General features: G+C 50.3%; 1 protein-coding gene across 4 annotated transcripts; it reads left to right on the top strand.

The window, feature by feature from the left end:
- Window positions 1-974: 974 nt before the first annotated feature.
- On the top strand, window positions 975-21544 carry Chst12 (carbohydrate sulfotransferase 12). 4 transcript variants are annotated; one of them, XM_057766170.1, is made up of 4 exons: window positions 1029-1081; window positions 1729-1794; window positions 7554-7643; window positions 17769-21544. In XM_057766170.1, the coding sequence occupies exon 4, from the start codon at window positions 17847-17849 to the stop codon at window positions 19104-19106; it is 1260 nt and encodes a 419-aa protein (XP_057622153.1). In that variant the 5' UTR covers window positions 1029-1081; window positions 1729-1794; window positions 7554-7643; window positions 17769-17846; the 3' UTR covers window positions 19107-21544. The 4 variants fall into 4 exon arrangements, with proteins under 4 accessions (XP_057622152.1, XP_057622151.1, XP_057622149.1 ...); XM_057766168.1 differs by lacking the exon at window positions 1729-1794 and having other exon boundaries at window positions 976-1081; XM_057766169.1 differs by lacking the exons at window positions 1729-1794; window positions 7554-7643 and having other exon boundaries at window positions 975-1081.
- Window positions 21545-27453: the final 5909 nt, after the last annotated feature.

The raw sequence follows: 27453 nt of genomic DNA, 5'->3' as shown, positions 1-27453 counted from the left end.
AACTCAGGGTAGTTAGCTGTAAGATTTGAGTCCTAGTAGTAAGTTGGGAATCACCCACCACTGAAATATAATCAATCCTGCTAGGCTCTGCCCTCTGCCATTCTGTCAGATTGCTACAAAAAGAGGTCTCTATCCTGGGCTCCGGGAGAGTCTGCTGGCATCGAAAGAGTCCCCTGTTTTGAGAAGGCTGCTCAGTGCTAGGATTCCAGGTGCCACCATGCTTGCTTTGCTCTGTGTAGGTGGTCCCTTGCGGTGTGTGGAGGGCAGAAGATAACCTCTGCACCTTCCAACTTTTATTTGAGACAGAGTTCTCATTGGTCTGAAACTTCACCAATAGAGTGGGCTGAGCAACCAGCAAGCTCCAGGGATCGCTCTGTCTCTGCCCATCTTGGCATCGCTGGCATTACAGGCAGCCACCGCGGAGCCTGGCTCATGAGCGTGGGTGGTAGGGCTCTGAACACAGGTTCTCACAGTCGCCTGGCCAGCACTCTACCCCCTGAGCCCTCTCCCCAAACCTTGGTTGCCTTTTGAGAAGAGGATCTCATTAAGTAGGGCTAGCCTGGAACTTTCCATCCTACTGCCTCAGCGCCCCGATGTAGCTGGGGTGACAGGCCTGAGACACCATGCCTGGCTTTCACTAAGAGCTTTACCTGCATGCTCTCTCTTTAGCCCCATAAACTCTGACGCGGTTGTCAGCCAGCTTTGCCCACGCTGGAGTTCGAATCGCTAGACCGGCCCCGCCTCGTGAGATCAGCCACGCCCCCACCCCGGATTGGTGGCTGTGGAAGGGGCGGGGCTCCCAGTGGATGGTGGGTGGGACTAATCGCTGGCCGTAAATAAGGCGCCACATGGCACGGGCTGGCGTGGGGCGAGGGTGGGGAGGAGTGCGCAGGCGCCTCAAGGACGGGCGTAGTCCCACTAGCTAGTTCTCGCGAGAGGATGGAGGAGGGGGTCGTGCTGGGGGGCGGGGCCGCGCCTCGGGCGGGGCGGATAGCGGGAGGGGCGGATAGCGGGAGGAGGCGACATCGCCCGCAGAAGCGGCAGCAGCAGCTGGAGCGGCGGTGGCAATAGCGGGCGCTAGGTGAGGAGCGCAGGCTCGAGTGGAGTGAAGTGTGCGAGGGACTCCCGGGTCCGGGGTGGGGGCGAGGGCCCACGGGTGGGCGATGCAAATCCGTACCCCATTCTGCACGGCTTTGGCAGCTCCCACGTGCTCCTGGGTTCGAATCCCGGTTCTGGCCAGCTGGCTTTGTGACCTTGGTCCAGCAGACACCTTCTCTGAGCCATCTTCTTGTGAAGCCGTGCAGAATGCGTGGAAGAGGGTGTGGTCGCTTGGCCAATCTCCTTTGCAGTAGAAACGCCTGACTCTGAGATTGGGGGGGGGGGCACATCAGTCTTGTCTCTGGCTATGTGGGGGGACAGGCGAGAAAGCAATTGTTTTGGGACTGGCGTGCTGCAGTGTCCCGGCAAGACCTTGCGGGAGGCTGTCTGTGAAGCGAGTTTTTGCACAGAGCAAGCACTGGCTCCACATCTCACCCCAGTCCGTTGAGCATCCTCCTGCCCCTGAACTTGGCTGGCCACAGACAGCAGTGCAGACCCCAGCTCATAGATGGGGCTGAGCATTGCTGCGGTTGCCCCCAGCAGCAGCCTCATGCCTGGTGGGCCATAGGAAGCTGAACATTAGTGGCTAACAGTAGGACCTATCTTCTTTTTGGGCTTCTGGCCACGAAGACATCTGAAGACATTGCTGGCAGACCCTGGGCTCCGCACATCCGCCTGGCTGTTGCATGGAGAACTGTAATGTTTGCAACCTTCTTAAATTATTTATTTTATAATCCCACATTGCGATGGGAGCCCCAGGTTGAATGAGAATGTGAGCCTCGGGGTGGAGTGGTGCTGTGAGCCTTTGGATTGCTGAGGCTCTATGGTGTGCCTCCAGGCTTGGTAACACGAGTTAGGGCCCTGTGTCTGGATGCGAAGGAGAGGAAAAAGATTATCAGGAAACTCCTGCCTGCAGGGAATGATAGTGCACTTCGAGAGTTGCCTGAGGCCGAGTGTGGTGCCAACACTTTCGAGCTGAGGCAAAGGGATTGCTGTGAGTTTTGAGGGCAGCCTGGGCTGCATAGTGAGGTCCGGACCAGGCTGAGCTACAGGGTGAGACTGTGTCTGCCGAGAATCTTCATGTTTAATTTCCTTACACATGAGTTGCTAGGATTTGGAACCGAATTTGCAGGGGGGCGGAGGGCAGTGACTGTTTACTGTCGTCCGGTGTCTGTGGTCCTGCGTCATCAGTTTCTCGTTGCATGGGCAAACCACTAAATTGGGTGGCCTGCTGGAAACCACGGGCCCTGGGCAGCTCAGGTCCACCTGGCTCAGGTATGCTCGATCCGGTGATACAGTTCAAGTGCCACTGTGTGAAAGAAGTTCGCATTATGCAGAGGACGCCAGAAAAGGTGGCACATACCTGTAACCGTGGTGCTGAAGAACTGAAGGCAGCTGCAGGCTAGCCTGGACTATGTGAAACCCTGTCTCTAAGAAACTAGCCAAACAGAAGAGACCAAGTGTGACAGGAAGAAGCAGCTAATTAATGCAGGAGACATTGAGCTGCGATGCTCATAGGGGATGAGACTTGGGTAGAGCAGGGGGACTAAGGCCCCCTTGTGGGGGGCGGGGCTTGTGTGCAGGTGCGTTGAAAGCCAGAATGCTAACCACCTCCTCCACTGAGACAGAGGTCTGGAATTCACCAATTTGGCAAGGCTAGCTGATCGGTGAGCCCCAGGATCCCCCCTGTTTCTGCCTCCCCAGTGTTGGGGTTATAGGCATATGGCACAATGCCAGGTATTTTTATTTTTACTCTGTGACTTCTGGGGATCTCAACGAGTCAAGCCCTTTATAACTCAGCCATCCTCCTGGCCCTGAAAAGACCTATTTTTGCTTGAGAAGGACCTGGATGCCATGCTGGAGCCCAAGTTCGGTTGCTGGAGATTGCAGTCAAGGTCTGGCATGAGCGAGGACCAGGTCTGTTAGAGGTAAAGCCATGATCCTAGAGGGAAGGGCAGGTGAATTCGGGGTCTAGGGAGATGTAGTGCGTGTCATCGTGGAGCGTGGGTATAACACAGTAGCTAAGGAGAGGATGAGGAGTCCGAAGTCCCTAAGGGCTTCTTTGGGCAGCGAGGCTCTCCTTAGGATATGGTAGGAACTGGGCAGAAGGCAGAAGTGACGTGAGATCTGGGGTGGGGCAGCCACTCCACCACGCTGGGTGCCAGGAGAGGCGTGGGACAGGGTGTGAACTTTAGATGCTAAGAAGGTGTGACATTGCAGACCTTCAGCACGAGGTGTGTGTGCTCAGGCTTGAAACCTCAGGAGCTCAGAACCTGAGGAAGGAGAGAAGTGCACACTCAGTGACTGTGCACTTACCAGTTTATGGTCATTACCACACAATCGCAAGGGCTGGGCGGGGGCAATGTTTGTTCTAGGACGGCAGGCCAGGAGATGCTGGGGGTGAAAACAGCCTGTTCACTCATAATACTGAAAAAAAAATCCGGTAAAGCCGGGCGGTGGTGGCACACGCCTTTAATCCCAGCACTAGGGAGGCAGAGGCAGGCGGATCTCTGTGAGTTCGAGGCCAGCCTAGTCTACAAGAGCTAGGTCCAGGACAGGAACCAAAAAGCTACGGAGAAACCCTGTCTCGAAAAAAAAAAAAATCAGGTGAGAAAGCGTGTGTGTGTGTGTGTATTTATGTGTGTATGTATATGTGTGTTTCTTTTTGTTTGTATTTTTTTCAAGACAGGGTTTCTCTGTGTAGCCCTGGCTGTCCTGGAACTTGCTTTGTATACCAGGCTAGCCCCGAAGTCAGAGAGATATGCCTGCTCTGTCTCCTGAGTGGTAGGATTAAGGGCATACACCGCTTTGCCCAGCTCACTATATAGATTTTGAAACAAGGTCTCAGGTAACCCTTCATTCACCTCTGTAGCTAAGGATGGCCCAGAACTGCAGATCATACTGCTTCTACCTCCCAAGTGCCAGCATTCCTGACATGAGCCACTACACCTGGTTTATGCAATGCTAGAGGTAGAACCCAGGGCTCTGTGCATGCTGGGTGAGCCCCCTACCAACTGAGCCACACCCCCAGCCCTGGACTCTCATCGTTTTAAAACAGCTTACATCTTCACTACCAGTTTTTTAATAAGTTTGTATTTCAGTAGGGCAGTGGTGGTGCACAGCTTTAATCCCAGCACTGGGGAGGCAGAGGCAGGTGGATCTCTGAGTTCAAGTCCGGCCTAGTCTACAGAGCTAGTTCCAGGACAACCAAGGCTATATAAAGAAACCCTACCTTGAGACTCCACCATTACCCCTCCCGGGGGAAAAAAAAGTTTGTCTTTCAAATAGAAGGAAGCCTGTGATCCCTATAAGGTGGAGACCAGAGGAGCAGGAGGAGGAGATGGAAATGGAAGAGGGGGAGGAGGAGCTGGGGAGGGGCTAGAGCTAGAGGGGCTAATGGTGAGTTTCACACCCCTTTGGTGTGTGCAGCCCCTGCTGATGGTTGATGCTGGCCCCACATGCGGCTGAAATAGCTAACCCTCTCACATAATACTTCCTGCTGTTAGCCAGGGAGGTTTCTAAAACTATTTAGAAACCCTGAAACTTGCCAAATGGGAAACGACAAACCCAGTGGCCAGTGGGGGAGGTGCTGCCTTCAGAGCACCAGGGAGAGCCACGGGTGAGAGCATCTGGCTCCCAGGCTGGGCAGCCCACCTGTGCCCCCAGCCTTTCCCTTTAGCCTCACAACTGGAGGACCCGAGAGAAGAGACCTAGAAGTAGCAGTGGCCAGTCCATGGTTCGAATACTCGATTGTTTCTAAAGTAACTCATAAATGAGCCGGGAAGTGGTGGCACACACTAAGGAGGCAGAAGCAGGTGGACCTCAGTGAGCTCGAGGCCAGCCTCGCCTGCATAGTGAGTTCCAGGGCTACATGGTAAAACCCTGTCTTGGAAACTGAAAAGGAAGAAGAACTCATAAATAATTAATAACTCCGTACAGGATGAGGTGGAGGTGTGGTGGCACATGCTGTCTTCCTAGGGCTTGGGAGGCTGAGGCAGGAGGGGAGAGGCCAGCCTGTGTTACATAGTGAGACCCTGTCTCAAAAAGCCCAACTTATAGTGGGCCTGGTAGTTCACACTTGTAATCCCAGCACTTGGGAGGCTGACTGAGGGCCGGGGGAGGAGAGAGAATAGGAACATAGGGGGGTTAAAAGTTCAGGGTCATCCGTTGCTTATCAAGTAGTTTGGGGTTAGCCTGGGCTACATGAGAACCTGTCTCAAAAAAAGAAAAAACTTAACAAAAGATTTCATAGCTATTTCAGTGGATAAATGCTGACCGTGCACGCGTGAGAACTTGAGTATGGATCACTTGCACCCATGTAAAAACCAAGTATGGCCATGTATACCCAAGGCTCAGTGCTGGCAGAGAAGGGGGTGGGGACAGGAGGATCCCTGGGGCTCACTGGCAGCCAGTCTGGCAAAATCAATGGGTTCCAGGTTCAGTGAGAAATTCTGTCTCAAAACATGAAGTGGAGAGTGACTGAAGAAGACACCCAGACATCAGCCCCTGGTCTCTGTGCACACACACACACACACCAAAAATAAGTCAGTGAGCGGACAGTTCCCGAGGGAAAACCTTGTTCCCTTGAGCTCTGTCCTCAAGCATAGTCCACAGTCTCGGCCCTTGATAGAAGGTCCAAAGTTGTCTCTCCTGAACTTGAGGGTGACTGGCCAGCTTGTGTCCCTGTGTAAGGTATTGAGCCTAGACATAAAAAGATAGTTGGAGGGACAGTGTGCTCCCTGGAGATGGGTGAGAAGAGCCGTTGCAGGCAGAGGTGGCCAGGGGACCAGAAGGGTGACATGGCCACAGGTGCTCCTGACCCAGGAGCTCGCGGGACTCCGGGAGAGGCTGCGTTCGGAGGGGATGGACTCATAGGTCTGTGCACTGGAACAGCTGCCGGGGTCTTGACATGGTTGGCAGGGTTGAGGCTGGATTAGTCCTGAGAACACAGGCAACAAAGCAAACGAAAACACAAGACTGTTATTAGTTCCTGGGAAAACAAACTGTTGTGCGGGAGGGAAAAGAAAAATAACTACCGTCCCGGCAGCCCCAGCTGCGGATAGTCTCCCCCATAGCTGTGGCTGTGTGTGAACACCGGCCGCTATTCTAATTGGAGTCATGACATGCCTGGGAGGGGCCGGAGGAGAGAGGACACCCTGTGACGTCACCTGCTGAGATGAGGGAAGTCAGACCTAAAGCCCAGGGCTGGGGGGCAGTGACTGAGGATTAGGTGCACAGGGTGAACTGGGTGAACTGGCAATCAAAGCTGGGCATATGCGGCAGCCTGCAGGAGGCAGAGGTGGGTGGATTTCTTCGTCCGAGGCCAGTCTGAGCTACATAGTGAGCTCGTATCTCAGAGAGAGCAGAATGAGGGAGAAGCAGCTGTGAAGATAGGGAAAGAGGAAGGGATACTGGTTGCTAAGGAACTTGCCAGGCTCCATCACTACAGATTGCAGCAGTCTCAGCCAAGCATAGCTGTCTTGGAGCAAGGAACTTCCCCTCCTTGGTCGGCTTGTGTTCTGCTCTTGCTAGCTGGTGGGGCTTTCCTGCGCATTTTCCCTCATTATTCTCGTTGTTCTCTGTGTCCCGTCTCAGCTCTGGTCATCTTTGCCCCTTTTCGTTTCCGTTAAGATGTATTTTTATCCATGCGTATGTGTATGGATGCTCACTTGTGTCCAAGTGCTCACGGAAGCTATGAGAGGCTGTTGGCTCTCCTGGTCTTGGAGCTACAGGCAGTTGTGACCTGTTTGATGTGAATGCTGAGACTCGAACCCAAGTCCTCTGGAAGAGCAGCCTGTGAGCTGGCCCTTGCAGAACCTGGAGCTTGCTGTTTTGGCCTGGCTGGCCAGCAAGGCCTCAGGACCCTCCTGTCCGCCACCCAGCCGCAGCACTGCTTTTCCAGGTACATGTGTAGACATGTCCAGCTCTACATTGATGAGAGAGTTCAAGTTCATATCCTCATTCTTATGCAGGAAGCACTCTTACCCTCTGAGCCTCTCAGCTCCTGTAAAGGAGTTTTTAAGCATAATTACAAGTGGCGGGAGTGCTAGTGACCCTTTCTCGCTTGGCACCCACTTTCAGAGTTAGGATGGCAGAGAATGGTAGTCACCTACCTCACGTGAACCCCGGGTGCCCTGTGCCTTGAGGATGTGCTGGGATAAATAAGATGGGTCCTCCCTCCCAGAGTTTCTTAGTGTGAGTGGTGATGGTCTCTACACAGTGACAGATCTGTGACGGGTGCTGAGAGAAGAGATGGTTACACGGTGGGCGATGACAGAGTTGGGGGCCTGCAGCTGTGCCCCACTTTCTGAGGCGTGACTAGGAAGGCCTTGGAACAGAGTGAGCTTTGAAGTGCCCCAGGGCGTGACTGACCCAGCAGAGGGACATCGGTGCAGCGGAGCCTTGTCCCACCAGGCCACTGATGAATGACAAGGAACCTCTCTGTTGCTATACAGGAGTGACCAAGAGGAAAGATAAACAGGCCTGGTCACCACTATGGAACCCAGGGACACCAGGAAGGGGAGACTGGAGAAAGAGATATGAAGGTAGGAGGGTAGAAGCAGAGAGAGGGGCAGGGCATTGGAGCAATACAAGTCAGGGCTGTGAGAGCTTGGGTGGGTAGAGGGGCCTAGGCGGGGAGGGGCTATGGGCAGGCTCCACAGGGAAGTCAAGCATGGTCTACTGTTGTTTTCTGTTCCCCTCATTGAGGAATTCTAGGCAAGTGTTCTACCCTGAGCTATACCCTCCACCCTTACTGGGGGATTCTAGGCAGGTGCTCTACCACTGAGTCACACCCCAGTCTCTCATGAGGGATTCTAGCCACTGAGCCACACCCCAGCCCCTCACTGGAGGATTCTAGGCAGAGGCTCTAGTAAGCTACTTCCTCAACCCTCTTTTTGTAACCTTGACTGGCACCTTGAACTCATAAAGATCCACCTTAAACTCAAAAAGATCTATCTGCCTCTGCTGAGATTAAAGGCGTACAACACCACACCCTGGGTCCCAACCCCTTTTGATTGTTTTATTTTGAGACAAGGTCTTGCTAAATTGCCCAGGATGTTCTTGAACTTACTATTTCCCAGGTAGAATTTGTACTTGAGTAGCTGGGATGACAGCTTGTGCCAGGTCTGGTCCCAAACATGTCTTTTTTTTTTTTTTTTAAAAATTATTTACTTATTGTGTATACAGTTCTGCCTACATGTATGCACATATGTAGAAGAGGGCACCAGATCTTATTACAGATGGTTGTGAGCCACCATGTGGTTGCCGGGAATTGAACTCAGGACCTGTGGAAGAGCAACCAGTGCTCTTAACCACTGAGTCATCTCTCCAACCCCACCCAAACATGTCTTAAACTGATCTTTCTGACATGTCTGATGGTGATGGAAAATATCTTTGACATGTGTGTGCATTGACTTAGGGCTTATATTTGCCTTATCTTCAGATCAGGCAACACAAACTTGAATTTTGAACTTGGAGTGTTGAAGGTATATTAGCTATGGTCCTTATCTTTGGAGAACTCCCAATCTGGTTTGGAGCTGTTGACCTGCGCTGGGCTGCATTGATGTCTTGTATACTTGAAAGCTGCAGTCTGATCAGCGCAGTGGGGTGGTGGTGGTGGGGATAACATGACTGATAACCTCTGCACTTGAGGCCCAGCTCTACAGAAGTCATTTGTGGTCAAAGACCAAATTTGATCTTGATTTACACACTACCCCATGTGTGCATGTATATGTGTGCCTACGTGTGTGTATGTGTGTGTGTACAACATCCAAATGACCCGAGGTGTCATTCCTCAGGCGCTGTCCATCTTGTTTTTGTTTCCAGTCATTTTCTCTCTCAATAACCTGGGGTCATATGGATTCAGATAGGGTGGCCACCAAACAGCTCCAAGTCCTCTCGTCTCCTCTCTCCAGTGCTGGGATTACAAAACTTCACCACCACACCTGGCTTTCTCATAGATATTAAAGTTGCAACTGGGGTCCACATGATGGCAAGTCAGGCTTCACAGATTAAAGTTTTCCCTAGTCCTCCCATTTCTATGGAGGCAGAGTCTCACTTCGTAACTTAGCCTGCCTTTGAACTCCTGATGCTCCTGCCTCAACCCTCTGCATGCTGGGAATACAAGCATCACCACCGCCCATTTAGCTCTCGATTTTCATGGCATAAATTCATATCAATGTGACTATTCATTGCAGTTTTATTTGCACGTGCCATCTTAGTATATAGGGTTAATTAAAAATAAATGAAAGATTTGTATGCATGTGCGTGTGTGTGCATGCATGCATGTATGTGTGTTCATATGAATTCATGTGAGTTTGGGTGTGTGTACCATAGCACTCATGTGAAGATTAGAAGACAACTTTTGGTGTCACTCCTTTCCTTCAACCTTAAAAAAATTAAAAATAAAAATTCTGTAAATGGATATCTTTTCTGCATGCATGTCTGAGCAGCCAGGAAAAGGCGTGGAACTCTCTGTAGATGATCGTGAGCCGCCATGTGGATTCTGGGAACTGAACCTGGATCCTCTTTAAGAGCAGCCAGTACTCTTAATTACTGAGACATCTCTCCAGTCCCTATTTTATTTTTTAATTTAAAATTTTAATTTATTCTTACTGTGTGTATGCTGTGATGTGAGGGGAGGCAGTCAGTGCACTCAGTTTTTCCCTCTTGCTCAGGCCACCAGGCTTGTCCAGCAAATGTCTTTACTGTTGAACAATCTCACTGATGGAGTCTAAGCAGGTGCTCTACCACTGAATCACACCCCAGCCTCTCACTGGGGGATTCTAGGCAGGGGCTCTACCACTGAGCCACACCCAGCCCCTCACTGGGGGATTGTAGGCAGGTACTCTACCACTGAGCCACACCCCAGTCCCTCAGTGGGGGACTATAGACAGGTACTTTATCATGGGCCTATATCCCCAGTGGTTTTTTATTTAAAAAAATTATTACATATATTTGTGTATGCGCATGTGCACGTGTGTGCATATACATATGACAGAGTTAGAGGGAGTCGGTTCTTTCCTTCCACCATGTGAATACCAGGGGTCAAACTCAGGTTGTCAGGCTTGGAGGCAAGTGCCTTTGCCTGCTGAGCCCTCTCTCTGGTACAGTACTGTGGAATACCACCCAGCAATAAGAAAAGGTACAGTCTCCTGACGTAAATGATGGCCTGGGTGAACCTCAGAAGCACTATGCTGAGGAAAGCCATACAAGCACAGCCTCTCTGGTATATGATTCCATTTACCTTCTAGAAAACTGGAAATTGCCATGGCTAAGTGTCAGAGGTTGGCAGCAACTTATTTATTTTAATTTAATTTATTTTATTCTTCTTATTATTATTATCATTATTATTTTGAGACAGGGTGTTTCTCTGTGTAGTTTTGGAAAAACTGTCCTGGAACTCGCTCAGTAGACCAGGCTGACCTTGAACACACAGAGATCTGCCCACCTCTGCCTCCTGAGTGACGGGATTAAAGGGGTGCACCACCTGGTGCATCTTCTCTTATTTATTTTTAAAGACTGGATCTTGTGTGCTGCAAGCTGTCCTTGAACTCCTCTTCCTCCTGCCCCCACCTCCGGAGTGCTGGATGATGGGTTTGCAGCACCACGCTCAGCGGGGAATATTAATTGTAGTATACATATGCCAAAATCCAGTCAGTGGCATATTAAACTACACATTAAACAGGAAGGGGGAGTTTTATTCTATGTCAGTCATTCCTCAATAAGCCTGTTAGAGAAAGCTCAAAGAGCCCAGAGTGACTCAGTTGGGAAGGAATGAGAATCTGGAGTCCCTGGGGTTCTGTGACAGAGAGCTGTTCCCTGACATACCTGTGTCAGACAGGAGCTGGCCTCTACTCCCCTCCCTCCCAGCCAAGCTTTGCTTCCTTCCTCCACGCTTCTTATGCCCTACTCAGTGGCAGAGGACTCAGTGTGATGAGACAAAGAGACCCCCAGTCTAGGTGGCAAAGAAAACATTGGTAGTTGGTAAGGTAGAGTTCTGCAGGGAAACAACCAGAGATGGGAGTGTGTGTGCACAAAGAGACTGAGTGTGAAAAAGTTGGCTAATATAAGCCCAGCCTGGTGACTCATGCCAATAATCTCAGCTGCTTGAGAGGCTGAAGCAAGAAGATGGCAAATTCCAGGATTGCCTGGCTACATAGTGAGTCCAATGCCAGCCCTGGTACTTTATGAGACCTTGTATCAAAATGAAAAGGAAAAAGAGGGGGGACAGATAAGTGGTTGGTAGAGCACCTGCCTAGAATCCCCCAGTGAGGGGCTGGGGTGTGACTCAGTGGTAGAGCCCCTGCCTAGAATCCCCAGTGAGGGGCTGGGGTGTGACTCAGTAGTAGAGCACTTTCTTTCCCTCCCTCCCTCCCTCCCTCCCTCCCTCCCTCCCTCCTTCCTTCCTTCCTTTTTGAGACAGGATTTCTCTGTGTGCCCAAAGTACACCCCCTATCTTGTGATGTTCCTGTCTCAGCATCCTGACTACTGGGATGCCAAGCGTGTAGCACCAAGGGCAGCCTGGTCTATAGAGCATGTTCCAGAACAGCCAGGGCTACACAGAGAAACCATGTCTCAAAAAACAAAACAACAACAAAAACCAAAACTTAACAGAAACAGTGTGTCTAAGCCCTTGATTTATAACTTCCTTTGTTCTGATGTTATTAACAACTTTAAACTGTTACCACATTGGAGCCTGGAATCTGTGCCAGGGCTTGATCACTCATTTGGCTCCCAAATAAACTATTTATCCCTTATAGGAGGAGAGTTGTGTTTTGGGATTGACACTTTACCCACTGAACCATCTTTCCAGTCCCAGAATAACCTTTGTCTAAATATCTGGACTTCCAATGCTCTAGTCCTGTTGACACACAAAAGAAACCCTCCTGTGTTATTTGACATTCTTGCCTAATGGTCATGAGCTCTAAAAGAGCGATGCTGCCCTTATGGAGGTGTGACTCTGCCTTCCAACATCACCGTTAGCTAATGGTGACTAGACATGATGGGTCAGAGGCCACTGCAGTGTCTGCCGCTGGCTGCCCTTCTGTCCCCAACTCCTCGCCCATGTTGGTGTGATGGGTGGTTTGGAACAATTGGGTCCCCACATGGCACCTGCCCTCTGGGTGCTTGACTTGCCTGTGGCATTGTTACGTGTGTGGTGGGTGAGAGAAGTGTCTGATGGCCCTGTTGCACACAACCACACCTCCCTGCTGTTGAGTCTGGTATTGAACCTGCCCCGGGTTATCAGGACACTTAGGAGCACAAGGGACCCAGATTTGTGAAAGTCTCACAGCCTCTGCTGCATCCTGCTGGAGGGAGAGCCCAGGTCCCACCGCTGTTGCTAGTCTGTCTACCTGATAGCAGCACCTTTGGCTGAGCTGCCCCGTCGGCTGCTGCTGTTGCTTCAGAGCACACGGGGCCTTCTGTTGACTGCTGTTTTGAAGGAGTTGGGAGATTTTGGATTTGAAAATAACGCCCTTATTTTTTAAATGGAAAATTACTCTCTGAGGTCGTTTGTGGTCCCTGACTGTTTTGGAGGCAGGCAGGGACCATGGCTGTGGTTCTCTGTCCCAGCGCTCCCAGCTGACTCCCCAACCCTCACAGAAGGCAGCACAGTTGTCCCCCAAGATGTCTGGAAACAAGGCTAGACATTCCTAGATCCCAAACTACTTAAAAATGAAATAAAGTGGAGCTGGCTGCTGGTGGCGCTAACCTGGCAGGCCTTTTCCTCCTTGCAGTCCTGTGAGAGGTGACTTTAAAGTGGCAGAGTGGCCCCTTCAAAGGGCCGCTGTCACAGAACCCTCTCCTGTTTGCAGCTGACTCATTTCTGTGACTGCTGTTTATGTGGTTTGTCTGAGGTCAGACATGACAAGAGAGGACTGCCTTGATGTTAAAAATGAACTCTGGCCTCTCAGACTGGAAGGAGAATGTGTGTCTTAGTGGAAAGAGTCCATGGGTTTTTCACCTTGGTGTAAAAAGTCACAAGGGGGCTGCAGCTGGCCCAGGTCTGGCCCTGAGTGGACCCGGCATTGTTTGACTGGGACAATTCAAAGCTGGATGAGGAAATGATGGGGTTTGACTGTCTGAAAGGAGTCATTAGGTGGGGATTATAGCTCAGTGTTAGAGCTGCTGCCTAGAATCCCCCAGTGAGGGGCTGGGGTGTGGCTCAGCCAGAGAGTACTTACCTATCATGTGTGAAAACCCACAGTGTGGCATTAAAGGAAAACTCTGGGATTTGGTACCATGTCTTTCTCCCTATAAGAACCCAAGTAAGATTCAATGTCAATCTTATTTTCATGCTTTCCTTCATTCCACAAATTCTTCAAACAGATTTATTGATTCTACACATATGAGAAGTTTGCCTGCATGTATGTCTGTGTGCCTGGTGCCCATGGGGGCCAGAAGAGGGTGTCTGATCTCCTAGAGCTCGAGTTCCAGGCACTTGTGAACTGCCATGTGGATACTGGGAACCAAACCCTGGGCCTCTGCAAGAGCATCAAATGCTCTTAACCGCTGAGCCATCTCTCCAGCCCCCACCACACATTTTTAATAAACAGGTCTGTCAGCCCTGTGACCTTTTGAGACATCGTAGGGAGAGTGAGCTGTGGCTTCAGTAGTTTCCTTCTGCAGCAGACCTGATTCTAGAATTACTTAGGGACAGGGTGTGACTGTGGAGCTCAGTCTCGCCTGTCCTATCACTTCAGCCACCCCCAGGGGGCAGTACATGGGGCACTACCATCCTTGCCAAAAAATTAGGTTTTTGCCTCATTAATTTCTTTATTTTACCTATTTTCCATTTTCCCAATTTCTGCCCTGCTCTTGTCATTTCTTCATTCATGGATTCCAGTTATGAGAGGTGGGAGCTTTTATTTATTATTTGTTTACTTGTTTTAGTTTGTTTGTTTGAAACAGCGTCTCATTATATTCAGCAGCCTGGGCTCGAACTCACAGAGATCCTCTTGCTCTGCTGGAATTACAAGTGTGTGCCCTGACACCTGACTGAGTTTAGATCACGGATCTGTCACCTCTCACTTTCCAATACCTCGGGCCCTGCTTCCCTGGAGTCCATGGGGTTTGATGCATTGTGTTCTCATTTTTCATTTCCGGTGTCTTTTAAAATCTTTCTTTGAAGGGACTGAGGTGACTCTGTGGGTAAAGTGCTTGCTGTGTAGGTGTGATGACCTGAGTTTGACCCCCCAGAACCCACATAAAAAGCCAGATGCAATGGTGTATATCTAATATAGAACTCAGAAGGTGGAAAGGGAGGCAGAGAGGAAAGAAGTGGCCAGAAGCTTGTGTAATAAACACGATGACTAACTAACATGAGAGGTCCTGTCTCAAAACGAGATGGAAGGGGAGCATCAGCTCCAGAGAAGTTGTCTCCTGGCCTCCACCTTTGCGCTCTGACATGAGCATGCACCCCCATGCATGTAGTCATGCATGCACTGAAAGAAAACTTCTGAGGCCAAGGATGCTGGTGCCTGCTGTAGGGAAGCTGAGGAAGAGAATTGCTGATAGATTGAGAGCAGTCGAGCCTGTACATTGAAACAGTGTCTCGGATAACAAACAACAGAAAATCCCTTTGAAACAATGTCTCAAATGACAAAAATCCCCTTTGAAACAATGTCTCAAATGACAAAAAAAAATCCCCTTTGAAACAGTGTCTCAAACAACAAAACTTCCCTTTAAAACAGTATCTCAACAAGCACCAACCAAAATTCCCTTTGTGGTAGCCCACAGATTAATTTAGAAGTGGGCCTTTTGATTCCCCTGTGTTCGAAGCTTTTCTATTACCCTTCTGATACTGTTATCTTGTTTTTTATAGCATTGTAACTAAATAATTCCAGATGGTTTCAGTTCCGTTAACTGTGTCTACCTCTGGCCTGTGCTGAATGTTGTGTTGCTTGAAGGTGACAAGTGAAATAAATTGTATCAGGAAGCATTTGTGTGTCAGTGACGCCCTGTCCTGTGCTCCTCTCGGTTATCATGACCGGAATGTCAGGGCTAGAGAGGTGGCTCTGCGGTTCACAGGGTGTACTGTCATGGCACAGGACCCAAGTTTGGTTCCCAGAACCCACATCATGTGGATTACAACTCGCTGTAACTCCAGCTCGAGGGCCTCTGATATCCTCTTCCAGCCTCTGAGGGCATCTTCACTTGCATGAAGATATTCACATAGACGGACGCACAAATACATGTAACCGAACAAAATCAAATATAAAGAAAAGAGTAGAAAGTTAAAGTCTCCAAATATAATTGTGAATTTTCCCGAGTACAACTCAACTATATATACATATACATACAATATATGTAAATATAAATATATATGAAATAACTTTTTGAGACATGGTCTTATGTAGCCCAGGCTATCCTCAAACTCACGATGTAGCCCAGGATGACTTTAAATTCCTGACCCTCCCATCTCCACCTATTACTCTATTACTGAGATTACAGGCATGTGCCACCACACCTGTTTTTATGCAGTGCTAGAGATAGAACTCAGGGTTCAGTAGTTGCTAACTGAGCTACATCCCCAGTCTGAATTTTCGCTTTATGTATTTTGAAGCTATATTATGTGATGAATATGTATTTGTGGTTGTTATGTCTTCTTTGTGGGTTGAGTTTTCTGTGATGATGCAATGTCTCTCCTCGTCTTGACTAAGTTCTTTCCTTCTGAAATTTTCTTCATCTGATATTAATAGAGCCGCTTCTGCTTGCTTTTGATTAATGTTTGCATGACTAATCTTTTCTGTACTGGTGGAGAGGGACGGAGAAAGCTGAGTACCAAGCAGCACTGTCTCCAGGTCCCCTGTCCTCCCACTAGAGTGGGGATGGGAGTCATGGTGGACTCAGCCCAGCTCTAGGTCCTACTGTGAAAATCCATCTCAGGGTTTGTAAGTGGGTGTATATGAGTGTGTGTGTGGGGGGTGCACATGTGTGTAGGGTGTGTGTGTTTGGGTCAGAGGTCACCCTCAGGTATTCATCTCCTCCCAGCTCTTGAATCCAGATGCAGTCAAGGTCCAGGCTATCACATCACCATGCGGGCGCTGCCACAGTGTCTCTTGCTCCTGTGGTGAAGGTTGCAGATCATCTGTCTGCTCTGGCCCCATGACTACCACATGGCATGTGGTGAACGGGAATGCCGTACCTCTGTGAAGGGTGGTTTCGAAGTCCCCACTGTACATTCCCATGGTGCTTAGCTTAAGAGGAATGGATGTCACTGGACCGATTTTTCCTGTTGCTGGGCTACTGTGAGCATGACTTTGGCCTCAGTGGTGGGACAGCTGCACTTCCTTGGGGACCAGCTTTGGAACCTGGGAACCAAATCACTTGCCCATGACCTGGGCTTCAGGTCCATGCCCTCTGGGTACTCTGTCTGCATGGGAGCCAGGCTGTTCCAGTGGTGGGTCACTTTGCTGGTGTCCTCCTGCATGCTGCAGCAGGGCCTGGCTCAGATGCACTTGTTTGGTCTGAGAATGCACAATGAAAGGGGTTTGGGAGGAAGGATAGCTTGGACATTGTATAAACTTCAGCCGTAACCTCCTGGCAGCGGATGTTTCTGTCAACCTCCTTCCCTTCCTCCTTGCCATCTCCTTGTGTGTTTAGTTTCTGGGAAACCATTTTCTCTCGTTTTTTTTTTTTTATTAAAAAAAATTTATGTGGGGCTGGAGAGATGGCTCAGTGGTTAAGAGCATAGCCTGCTCTTCCAAAGGTCCTGAGTTCAATTCCCAGCAACCACATGGTGGCTCGCAACCATCTGCAATAAGGTCTGGTGCCCTCTTCTGGCCTTCGGCATACACACAGATAGACTGTTGTATACATAATAAATAATAAATAAATATTAAAAAAAATTATGTGTATGTATGCATATGAGAAAATGTGTATATGAAGGCTAGAGGTCATAGGTCAACTTCAGGTGACATCTCAGGGTTTGTAAGTGGGTGTATGTGAGTGGGTGTGGGGGAGTGCACATGTGTGTAGGGTATGTGTTTGAGTCATAGGTCAATCTCAGGGGTCCCTTGGACCATGCACCTTCTCTTTTGAAGCAGGGTCTCTCTTTGACTTGAGACTTGCGTACTAGACTCGACAGACTGGTCATTGCACCCCAGGAGTCCTCCTGTCTCTGCATCCCAAGCACTGAGATTATATGCACACACCTCCACACCTGGATTTTTTATTTTTATTCTGTTTGTTTGTTTGTTTGTTTGTTTGTTTGAGACAGAGTCTCTCTACATAACCCTGGTTGTCTTAGAACTCACTGTGTAGACCAGGCTGGCCTCCAACTCACAGAGATCCTCCTGCCTCTGCCTCTAGAGTGTTGGGATAAAAAGCTTGCACCAATGTGCCAGCCATACGTGGCTGAAGTGGATTCTGAGGATCTAACTCAGGTCCTCATGCTCGCCCAATAAACTCCCCTCCACCCCCGGACATCTTTGGCCTTTTTTAGTTAAGGGACGAAGAGTCTCTATTTACTTTGGTGACCCTCAAAGCTGGAGTAACTGAAGCCCCAAACATGGAGGCTAGAGACTTGACCTGCAGGCAGGCTGTTTGGTGGGTATTGGAGGGGGGGTCCCAATGTCAGCAAATACCCGCCACCCAAGGCCTTCCATGTGCGAGAAAACTCACGCTGTTCTGAACCTCTAACTGGTGTGTTCTGGCCTCTCCAGGTTCATCTCCCAGCACCATGTCCCGGCTGTACACAGGACTAAAGTGAGGGGCCAGGTGTGGACCCTGCCCAGGGCAGCATGACCAAGCCTCGGCTCTTCCGGCTATGGCTGGTACTGGGGTCGGTCCTCATGATTCTTTTGATCATTGTTTATTGGGACAATGTGGGCACTGCCCACTTCTATCTACACACGTCCCTATCCAGACCACACATCTTGGAGTCCCTGCCCACCCCAGGACTGGGTGGTGAGAATGTATTCACTTCCGATGTGGACGAGTTTTTGGACACAATACTTAGTTCCGATGCAAAGCAGAAGGACCATTCCAGAAGAAAAACTGAGCAGCCCCCCGTGCTCACCCCCAGCAAGCCGGTCCTGGACCACATGGAGGAGAATGTGAGAGGCTACGACTGGTCCACTCATGATGCCCAGCAGAACCCAGACCGGGACCGGCAGCAGGCTGAGAGGAGGAGCCTGCTGAGAGACTTCTGTGCCAATGCCAGCCTGGCATTCCCCACCAAGGACCGCTCTTTTGATGACATCCCCAACTATGAACTCAACCACCTGATCGTGGACGATCGCCACGGGGTCATCTACTGCTACGTGCCCAAGGTAGCCTGTACCAACTGGAAGCGAGTGATGATCGTGTTGAGTGAGAGCCTGCTGGACCGGGGCAGCCCCTATCGAGACCCCCTGGACATCCCCCGGGAGCACGTGCACAACACCAGCACGCACCTGACTTTCAACAAGTTCTGGCGCCGCTATGGGAAGTTCTCGCGACACCTCATGAAGGTCAAGCTGAAGAAATACACCAAGTTCCTGTTTGTGCGCGACCCCTTCGTGCGCCTCATCTCGGCCTTCCGCAGCAAGTTCGAGCTGGAGAACGAGGAATTCTACCGCAAGTTCGCGGTGCCCATGCTCCGGCTGTATGCCAACCACACAAGCCTGCCCGCCTCGGTGAGCGAGGCCTTCAGCGCCGGTCTCAAGGTCTCCTTTGCCAACTTCATCCAGTACCTGCTAGACCCCCACACCGAGAAGCTGGCGCCCTTCAACGAGCACTGGCGACAGGTGTACCGCCTCTGCCACCCATGCCAGATAGACTATGACTTCGTGGGGAAGCTGGAGACCCTGGATGAGGATGCTGCCCAACTCCTGAGGTCCCTCAAAGTGGACTCCCAGCTCCACTTCCCCCCGAGTTACCGGAACAGGACGGCCAGCAGCTGGGAGGAGGATTGGTTTGCCAATATCCCCCTGGCCTGGAGGCAGCAGCTCTATAAACTCTACGAGGCTGACTTTGTTCTCTTTGGCTATCCCAAGCCAGAAAACCTGCTCAGAGACTGAGTTCCCCAGCACCAAATAAGCACCCACGCTATCCCATTAAACTGAATGACTGTCGTAGTGAGGCAGTCCTTTGAGGATGGGGTCTCTCCTGGCTTCTTTGGCCTTCTGGTGTGACAGGTGGAGGGTGCCGCACCTTTCTCAACAGGAGACCACAGAACAGTCAAGACCCTAGCACCTCACACTCCAGGGTTTTACACACCCCACCCTTTTGCAATCTGGATTTGTTTACTCCGCAGCCTGTGTTCATAGGACACTGTTAATACTGTTTTCTAAGATTAATATATTTCAGATATATTTAATACGAAAGTGGGAGAGAGCTGGAGTAAAGCGTGGCGCCCACACCCTTGTGCTCTTGTGATTCTTTGGGTCAGGCAACAGCACACACAAGAAGGGGCCCAGGAGTTGATGGGATATCCAAGCCTCACCTCCCCTGGAGGGGGACAGTCTCAAAGTGTCTTCACTAGACAACAGCCTAAATTTGAAGCCAGCTGTCTCCGTTTGCTGTTACTGTAACAAACCCTCTGAGGTTCATTAATTTTTAAGGGCCTGGTGAGACCCTGTGAGGCCCTCAGGGAGGTGGTAGCAGCTGGAATATGTGCAAGAGGGAAGGATCTCACTAGACAGGAAACAGAGTGTGGCTGTGGTCCTTGTGCCTCTTCCGAGGGCATTGGTTCGCTCAGCTTCGAACTCCCTGGCCCCTGAGGACAAGACCCCTGGGTGACATAGCCAAACCATCCCCAGTCATCACAGGCTTTGCTTGTAGTATTTTTTAAAAATTTGTTTATGTATGTGTTTTGTCTACACGTTTGTCTGTGCACCATGCGCGTGCAGTACCCACAGAAGCCATAAGAGGGCGTCGGATGCCCTGGAATCCAGTTTTGGGTGCCTGAGAGCAGCCATGTGGGTGCCAGGTCCTCTGGAAGAGCTCTTAACCTCTGAGCCATCTCTCCAGCCCCTAAGTCCTTTGATGAAGTGGGGATGCATTTGAGAAGGGTAAGCACTGACATCATATCTAGGGCTCCCTGAAGAAATGGGCTCAGAGGTAAGCTCTTGTCAGGTCGGAGGCTCAAAGCAAAGCTGATTGTATCCTAGCTGTCAGATTCACAGCCATTGCCCCAACCTAGTGATGTAGGTCTGTTATCCCAGCTACTTGGGATGCTGAGGCAGGAGGGCCACAAGTTAAAGGCCTGCCTGGATTACAGAGTGAATTCAAGGCAAGGGCAACCTGAGCAACTCAGTGAGACACTATCTAGAAATAAAACATTAAAAGTGGGCTCAGTGGTAGAGCCCCTTCCTAGAATTCCCCAGTGAGGGCCTGGGGTGTGGCTCAGTGGTAGAGCACCTGCCTAGAATCCCCCAGTGAGGGGCTGGGGTGTGGCTCAGTGGTAAAGCTCCTGCTTAGAATCCCCCAGCGAAAAGTTAGATGTGTGGTGTTTAATTGAACACACAGGATCCTGAGTATGCTGTTGAATTAGTATGTTGGTATTTGATAAACTACCATTTTATCATCATGGGTTGAAAATGTCCCATTAAGAAAAGAAAATGGAGCCAGCTGTGATGATACATGCCTTTAATCCCAGCATTTGGGAGGCAGAAGCAAACTGATCTCTGTGAGTTCAAGGCCAGCATGGTTTACAGAGCAAGTTCTGGGACAGCCAGGGCAACACAGCAGAGAAACCCTGTCTCAAAAAACCAAAAGAAAAGAAAAGAGGAAAAAAGGAAATAAAAGGAATGGCATGGAACCTTCTGAGGTGGTGTTTGTGCAGGCAGGCATTGGATACTCATCAGTATTAAAAAAATTTAATAGTATCATTAATATTCATAAAGGCTGATGAATATTTATGACCATTTCCTTTCTCTGCCAAGACCCAGTCAGGGAGACCAAGGCCTTCTATTGGAGAGTTCATTTCAAACCACCAGGGAGATGGCTAGTTCTTCTACAACACTGTGGCCAGACATCTGACAGAGACAGCTTGAGAAAAGATTTGATTTTTAAATTACATTTATTTGGGACTGGAAAAATGGCTCAATTCTTAAGAGCACTGACTGGTCTTGACCCAGAGGACCTGGATTCAATTCCCAGCACCCACATGGCAGCTCACAACTGTCTGTAATTCCAGTTCCAGGGGACCTGACACCCATGGCAAAACACCAATGCACATAAAATAAAAATAAATAAATTTAAATTATAGTTATTTTGTGTGGGTATGTACCTGCCTGTGCCCATACACACACGTGCATACCACAACCTCCCTGTAGATTCAGAAGCTGACTTGCAGGGGTTGGTTCTTTTGCTTCCACCATGTGGGTTCCGGGGATTAGACTCATGTTAGACAGGGCAGCAAGCCCCTTTACCTGCCGAGCCGTCTTGTCAGCTCAGATGGAGGATTTATTTTGGCTGACGGTTCAGAGTATTCAGTGTATCATGGTGGAATTCACAGGAGCATGGGGCTGGTCCTCTCATCTCTGCCCCCCGGTGCTGGGATGACAGGGGTGCACTGCCATGCCTGTTTTTTTTTTTTAAATATTTATTTATTTATTATGTATACAATATTCTGTCTGTGTGTATGCCTGCAGGCTGGAAGAGGGCACCAGACCCCATTACAGATGGTTGTGAGCCACCATGTGGTTGCTGGGAATTGAACTCAGGACCTTTGGTAGAGCAGGCAATGCTCTTAACCTCTGAGCCATCTCTCCAGCCCCACTGCCATGCCTGTTTGTCTGGTCTTTTTTAATGGGCACTGGGATCTGAGCTCTGGTCCTCATTTTTGCACAACAGACACCTCATGCATCTGGCCACCACTCTGGCCCTCCGACTCTTTATTAACCCGAAGATCTGGGATGAAATCTGTCAGTAGCTTCTCAGCTGAATGGCCACTCTGCTGTCTTCCTGCTGGCTTTGACACCACACCTTGTGTCACTGAGTCCCTGCTCCTGGGGCCAGGTAAAGGGTGCATGGGTGCAGCGCCATACCCAAGAACTTGCTCACACCTCTTCTGTGTCAGTCACAGGCTGTGGGTCTCCTAGACAGGAAGTGACACCTCCAGTCCCGGTCGGAGATAAGTCACTTAGGAGCAGACCTCTGCATGGTGTCCCATCCAGGGTGATGGCACCTCAACCATCTCCTGAAGCACGAGGCATCCCTGTACTCATAGAGGAAAAAATGCTGGCAGCGAGGACCAAGTGTTTGATGCTCCTGTGAAAAACAGCCTCTGGGCTGGGGATGCGGCTCAGTCAGTAGAACTCTTGACTAACATACAAGCCCAGGTTCCATCCCCAGCACCGCCTAAGCTAGCATGGTGATGCATAACTGTTATTCTAGAACACAGGAGCTGGAGGCAGGAGGATCAGGAGCGCAGGGTCACCCTTAGCTACTGTGAAGTTTGAAGCTGCCCTGGAATACATGAGGACCTACTGAAACAGAGGAAGGCATGCTGTCTACTTCTTCTTTCTTTTTCCATTTCTATGTGTGTATGTGGTATGCATGCATGTGTGCATGAGTATTTTTGCACACTTGTGTGTGCATGCACATGCGTGCATGTGGATGCATTTGTGCCTTTGCGTATCCAAAGTTGATGTTGGGAATCAACTTCCATCATGAGACAGGGTCTCTCAATCCAGCCCCGATCTGGCAACTCTGGCTCGCCTCACTAGCCAACTCTCTCTGAGGATCCCCAGCCTCCAGGCATTTCCATGGTTTCTGGGCACCCAAATTCCAGTTCTCAAGCTTGTGCGATAAACATCCACCGAGCCAGAGCCATCTCCCCGGCCCTACCTTGTTTTACGAGACATTGTCTCTCTCTAGCCTTGGACTCCCTGTTTAGTAGCCCCAGCTTTCTTACATGTGTTCTGGGGGGGATCAAATGTGGGTTCTCCTCATGTTCCCAGGCAGGCGCTTTATCAATGGAGCCATCCCTCCAGCTCTGTGTCTGGTTTTAGAATGAATTTTTCTGCCTTTGATGGCATACCCGAGGAGAGCTGGCTGAGGGGATGGCTTGTAAGAGATGTGCATGGGGTCAAAATGCCAGGATGTCTATATTCTGATGGCTCCAAGTGTGTCCTCGTGGAGCAAGAACTTGGTCAACTCCATTTCAGCCACGGGAACTCGGTAAATTCACTCCCCTTTCAGAGCAGTGTGCAAACACAGGGTGGGGGTAGGCGAAGGAAGCTGTTGCTATCTCAATTGCTTCTATTCCTCAGCTTCTTGCCTTTGTAGTCAGTTTCCCGACAAATTCTGAGTTTTGAAAACTTGGGACACAGATTTGCAAAGCTCGGCTTTTAAAGAGTCAGGTTCCACTCTGGGCTGCCTTCGAAAACACTCAGAGCCTCTCAAAGGTTTGTTCGGGGGCCAAAACATGTTTTGGTTCCGACGTGTTCCAGAAACTTCTTCCAGAGCCCAGAGCTCCAACCTTGGTTTAAGGAGGGGGGCTGGTGGGTAGACTCGAGCTGGGAAGAGCCACCGCGGCTCGTCAGGGTATGTTCAGTGGTAAGGGGCTTGGTCTGCCCTGTTTGGTGTGTAACTCTGGCCAGGTGCATTTATTTGTGTCTTTTAAAACCTGTTTCCTGGGTGGGCAGTGAGATGGCTCAGGAGATGAAGGCTTTTGTGGCCAAGTCAGATTGCATGAGGTCAGGTGCCTGGGACCCACAGTGTACAGGAGAGAATCAATTCCTGAAAGTTGTAAGCTGTTCCCTGACTTGCGCGCGCGCGCGCACACACACACACACACACACACACACACAGAGACAGAGACAGAGAGAAAGACAGAGACACTAAAGGACTAAAGCTAAAAACAAACCAAAAACAACCACCAAACTGTCCCCAGGGGCTATTTGGTGGCTCACTGTCCCCCCCCTCCCATACCCAAGAAAGGTGCTCTCTTTTCTGGGGAGTTGCTGTCCTACCCTGGTTCCACTTCATGTGACCTCAGCCTGAAGGCTGGGTATCCTTGGCCCCCATCAATGGACATTGTTCCCCAAAACAATCTAGAGGTGCACACAAGCCTGAGTAGTGACTTGTGTTTGACAATTCTGAACTGGGCCGGAAGGAATCCTGTGGATTTTTGGCAAGGATTCGAGCTGGGGAAATTGAGGCCCGGCTGGCATGACTACACAGCCCACACTGTTGCTCTGAACCCAGAAGTTCTGAAAACCCAGCACCAGGAGCCCCGCCCACCAGCAGGCATCCAACGGGACTGGATCTGCACGGCCAACTCACTCCCAGTAGGCCCTGGGCTCCATGTCCCAGCCCCACCTTTGGAAGAGCCAGGATAGGACGAGGCAGGGGCCGAGAGACAACACATAGGCTCAGCCTCAGGCCACCTGGGATGGCTGCCCCTGGACGCTGATGGCAAAGTCGGGAGCCGGTAGAGAGGCCAAATAGTTGAAAGTAGCCTCACGTGCTGGTGGGGCGGGAGAAATGGGCCCCATGATGTTGGCCAGCTTGGTGGAGAGGCTCAGAGCCAGAGGGAGGAGACAGGAAAACATTAACTTCTCAGGAAAAACATCTCCGTCCCAGGGAGCGGCCCTGGCATCGACCGGAGCCCAACACAGGGGCACAGCTCCACCCTAGGCAGCAAGCAGTGCTCTTGAAATATGAAAGAGACACTTCCTAGAGCAGTCCCCCCACACACTGGAGGCAGCAGGGGGATGCTGGAGGGTGCTCAGGCAGCAGCAGAGGAGATCTGGGGGTGCCTGCATCTGAGTCACCGGCCCCTTATCTGCCAAGATGGCCGGGGCCCTGCCTTTCTGTCTGTTCCTTGAGGACTGTCATTCCTTGGAACCGTGAACATAATTTCTAACGCGCTCCCCGGGGACAGACCTCTAAGGCACAACCAAAAGAAGATTCTGGAACAACATCACCCATGAGGAGGTAGGGACCATAATAACTCACCTTCATCCCTTATTATATATGCTGTGAAGGGTTGGATGGCGCCCAGGAGTCCGTAGAACGGCTTTGGAGCTGGCGTCTCCATCGCCCCCTGCTGGTAAGACTTAGGTCCTGCATGACTGAGCCACCCCTCATAGGAACTATGGGACCAGAAGATGTAGTGTTAATACTGGGAATAGGGAAGATAGAAAGCGATGAACTAGGCTGGGAAGACGGCTCAGAGTGGGTAAAGTACTTGCTGTGCAAGCATGAGGACCTGAGTTCAGATCCCCAGCACTCATGTAAAGCTGGACATAGAGGGCAAGCCACTATAACTCCAGCAGACCCGTGGGACTCGCTCCTCAGCCAGGGAGCTCCGGGTTCAGTGACGGCAAGGATCCAGGCACAAACCTTTAATCCCAGCCCTCGAGAGGCAGAGATAGATGGATCTCTATACGTTTGAGGACAGTTTGGTCTACATAGTCAGTTCCAGGCCAACCAGGCTTACAAAGTGAAACCCTGTCTCAGAAAATAAATAAAAAACAAATAAAGATTAAAAATAAAGAGAAAGAATGGAAGAAAAAGAGGTAGAGTCTGCGAGATGGCTGAAAACACTCGCTGCCAAGTCTGACAACCTGGGACATAGTCACACAGGCAACTGCACCTGTATACATGGGTGTACGTCTGCACACACACACACACACACACACACACACACACACACACACATTGGGATAAAAAGGAACGGGCTTTCCCATAGAGGGGGATGTGGGTGTCTGAGGGTGGGTACACACCCCTAGGCCATGACATTACTGCTGCCCCTGGAGCCCACCCGGCCAGCCCCTCCTGCCTCATGTTTCCTGCCAGGCCTTCAGAGGCATCTAAGTTGGCTACCTTGACAGCCCAAGACTTTGGGGGTCAGAACTTTCCAGGATGATAGAGAGCTAGCCCAGGACCCTTCTCTTTTATGTTGTTTTAAATTGTGTGTAGGTGTGAGGTTGTGTGTGAGTGTGCACAGGTGAGTGCCAATGCCGGAGGAGGGCAGAAGAGTCAGATCCCCTGGAGCTGGAGTTACAAGGCTAGGGTTACACTTGTGCCATGCCCAGTTTTTTTTTTTAATTAAATATTTATTTATTAAGTATGCAATATTCTGTCTGTGTGTATGCCTGCAGGCCAGAAGAGGGCACCAGACCTCATTACAGATGGTTGTGAGCCACCATGTGGTTGCTGGGAATTGAACTCAGGACCTTTGGAAGAGCAAGCAATGCTCTTAACCTCTGAGCCATCTCTCCAGCCCCCCAATTTTGTTTTTGAGACAAGGTCTCAGGTAACCTAGGCTGGCCCCAAACTGACTATATAGCATGGACAAGGATGGCCTTGATCTGATTACAGGCATGCACCACCATGCCTGGTTTATTGTTGTAGGAGGCGTGGGCCACGTTCCACCGCCCCCCCCAAATAACACAGAAATTGTATTAATTAAATTACTGCCTGACCCATTATCTCCAGCCCCTTACTGGCTAACTCTCACATATTAGTTTAACCCATCTCCATTAATGTGTATCACCACTTGACTGTGACTTACCGGCATGAGTCTAACCAGTGTTTGACTTGGGCAGGAAAACCATGGTTTTTTTTTTTTTTTTTTTTTTTTGGTTTTTCAAGACAGGGTTTCTCTGTGGTTTTGGAGCCTGTCCTGGAACTAGCTCTGTAGGCCAGGCTGGTCTCGAACTCACAGAGATCCGCCTGCCTCTGCCTCCCAAGTGCTGGGATTAAAGGCGTGCGCCACCACCGCCCGGCTAACCATGGTGTTTTGACTCTGCCCTTCTTCCTCCCAGCATTCCGTTCTGTCTACTTCACCTACCTTAGTGCTGCCCTATCAAAAGGCCAAGGCAGTTTCTTTATTCAACCAATGAAAGCAATATATAGATAGAAGAACCTCCTACACCAGTTTATTGAGCGCTGGGGATAGATCTGAGGGTTCTGTGCCTGCTAAGCAGGCATTCTAATAACTGGGTTCCACCCGTCGCCTTGGCTTGAGCTGGACTCCTGCAACAGTCTAGGGAGAGAGGTCCGGAGAAGAGGGATCTGCTCTGCTGAGCCACTGGATTCATTTGTCTTGGTTTGTGATGACTTCCAGGCTGACAGCGAGGACTCCTGTGCTGGGCTAGGGATATGCTGCCTCTCAGGATGAGAAGTCCAGCCAGATGGACGCATGGGCTCCAGATGTGCCATGATGCAGCTATGTTGTCCACCACAGCTTCTTCTGCACCAGCAATTGACCATGCTTCCCCTCAAGCCTGCACCCCCTGCAAACCAGAAGGGAGCCTGCTTCACACACACAGATAGAAGCTCTGTGGTTTCTAGCCCAGTCCTTTCTCGGTAGACCCCATCTCGCTTGTATATTCAAGGTCACCACTGCCCTTGAGGACATGCACACCTCTGCCATCTTCCTCTGGTCGTGAAGTTTCGGCTCTCACT

The sequence above is a fragment of the Chionomys nivalis genome, chromosome 3 (assembly GCF_950005125.1).
Source record: "Chionomys nivalis chromosome 3, mChiNiv1.1, whole genome shotgun sequence".
In the NCBI taxonomy this organism is placed as follows: domain Eukaryota; kingdom Metazoa; phylum Chordata; class Mammalia; order Rodentia; family Cricetidae; genus Chionomys; species Chionomys nivalis.
Note: the sequence above shows the minus strand (reverse complement) of the source record. Positions and strands in the feature narration are given on the sequence as shown.

Excerpts from the sequence above, each read along its gene's own strand:
- Chst12 (XM_057766169.1), top strand. The coding sequence starts at position 17,847 with ATGACCAAGCCTCGGCTCTTCCGGCTATGGCTGGTACTGGGGTCGGTC.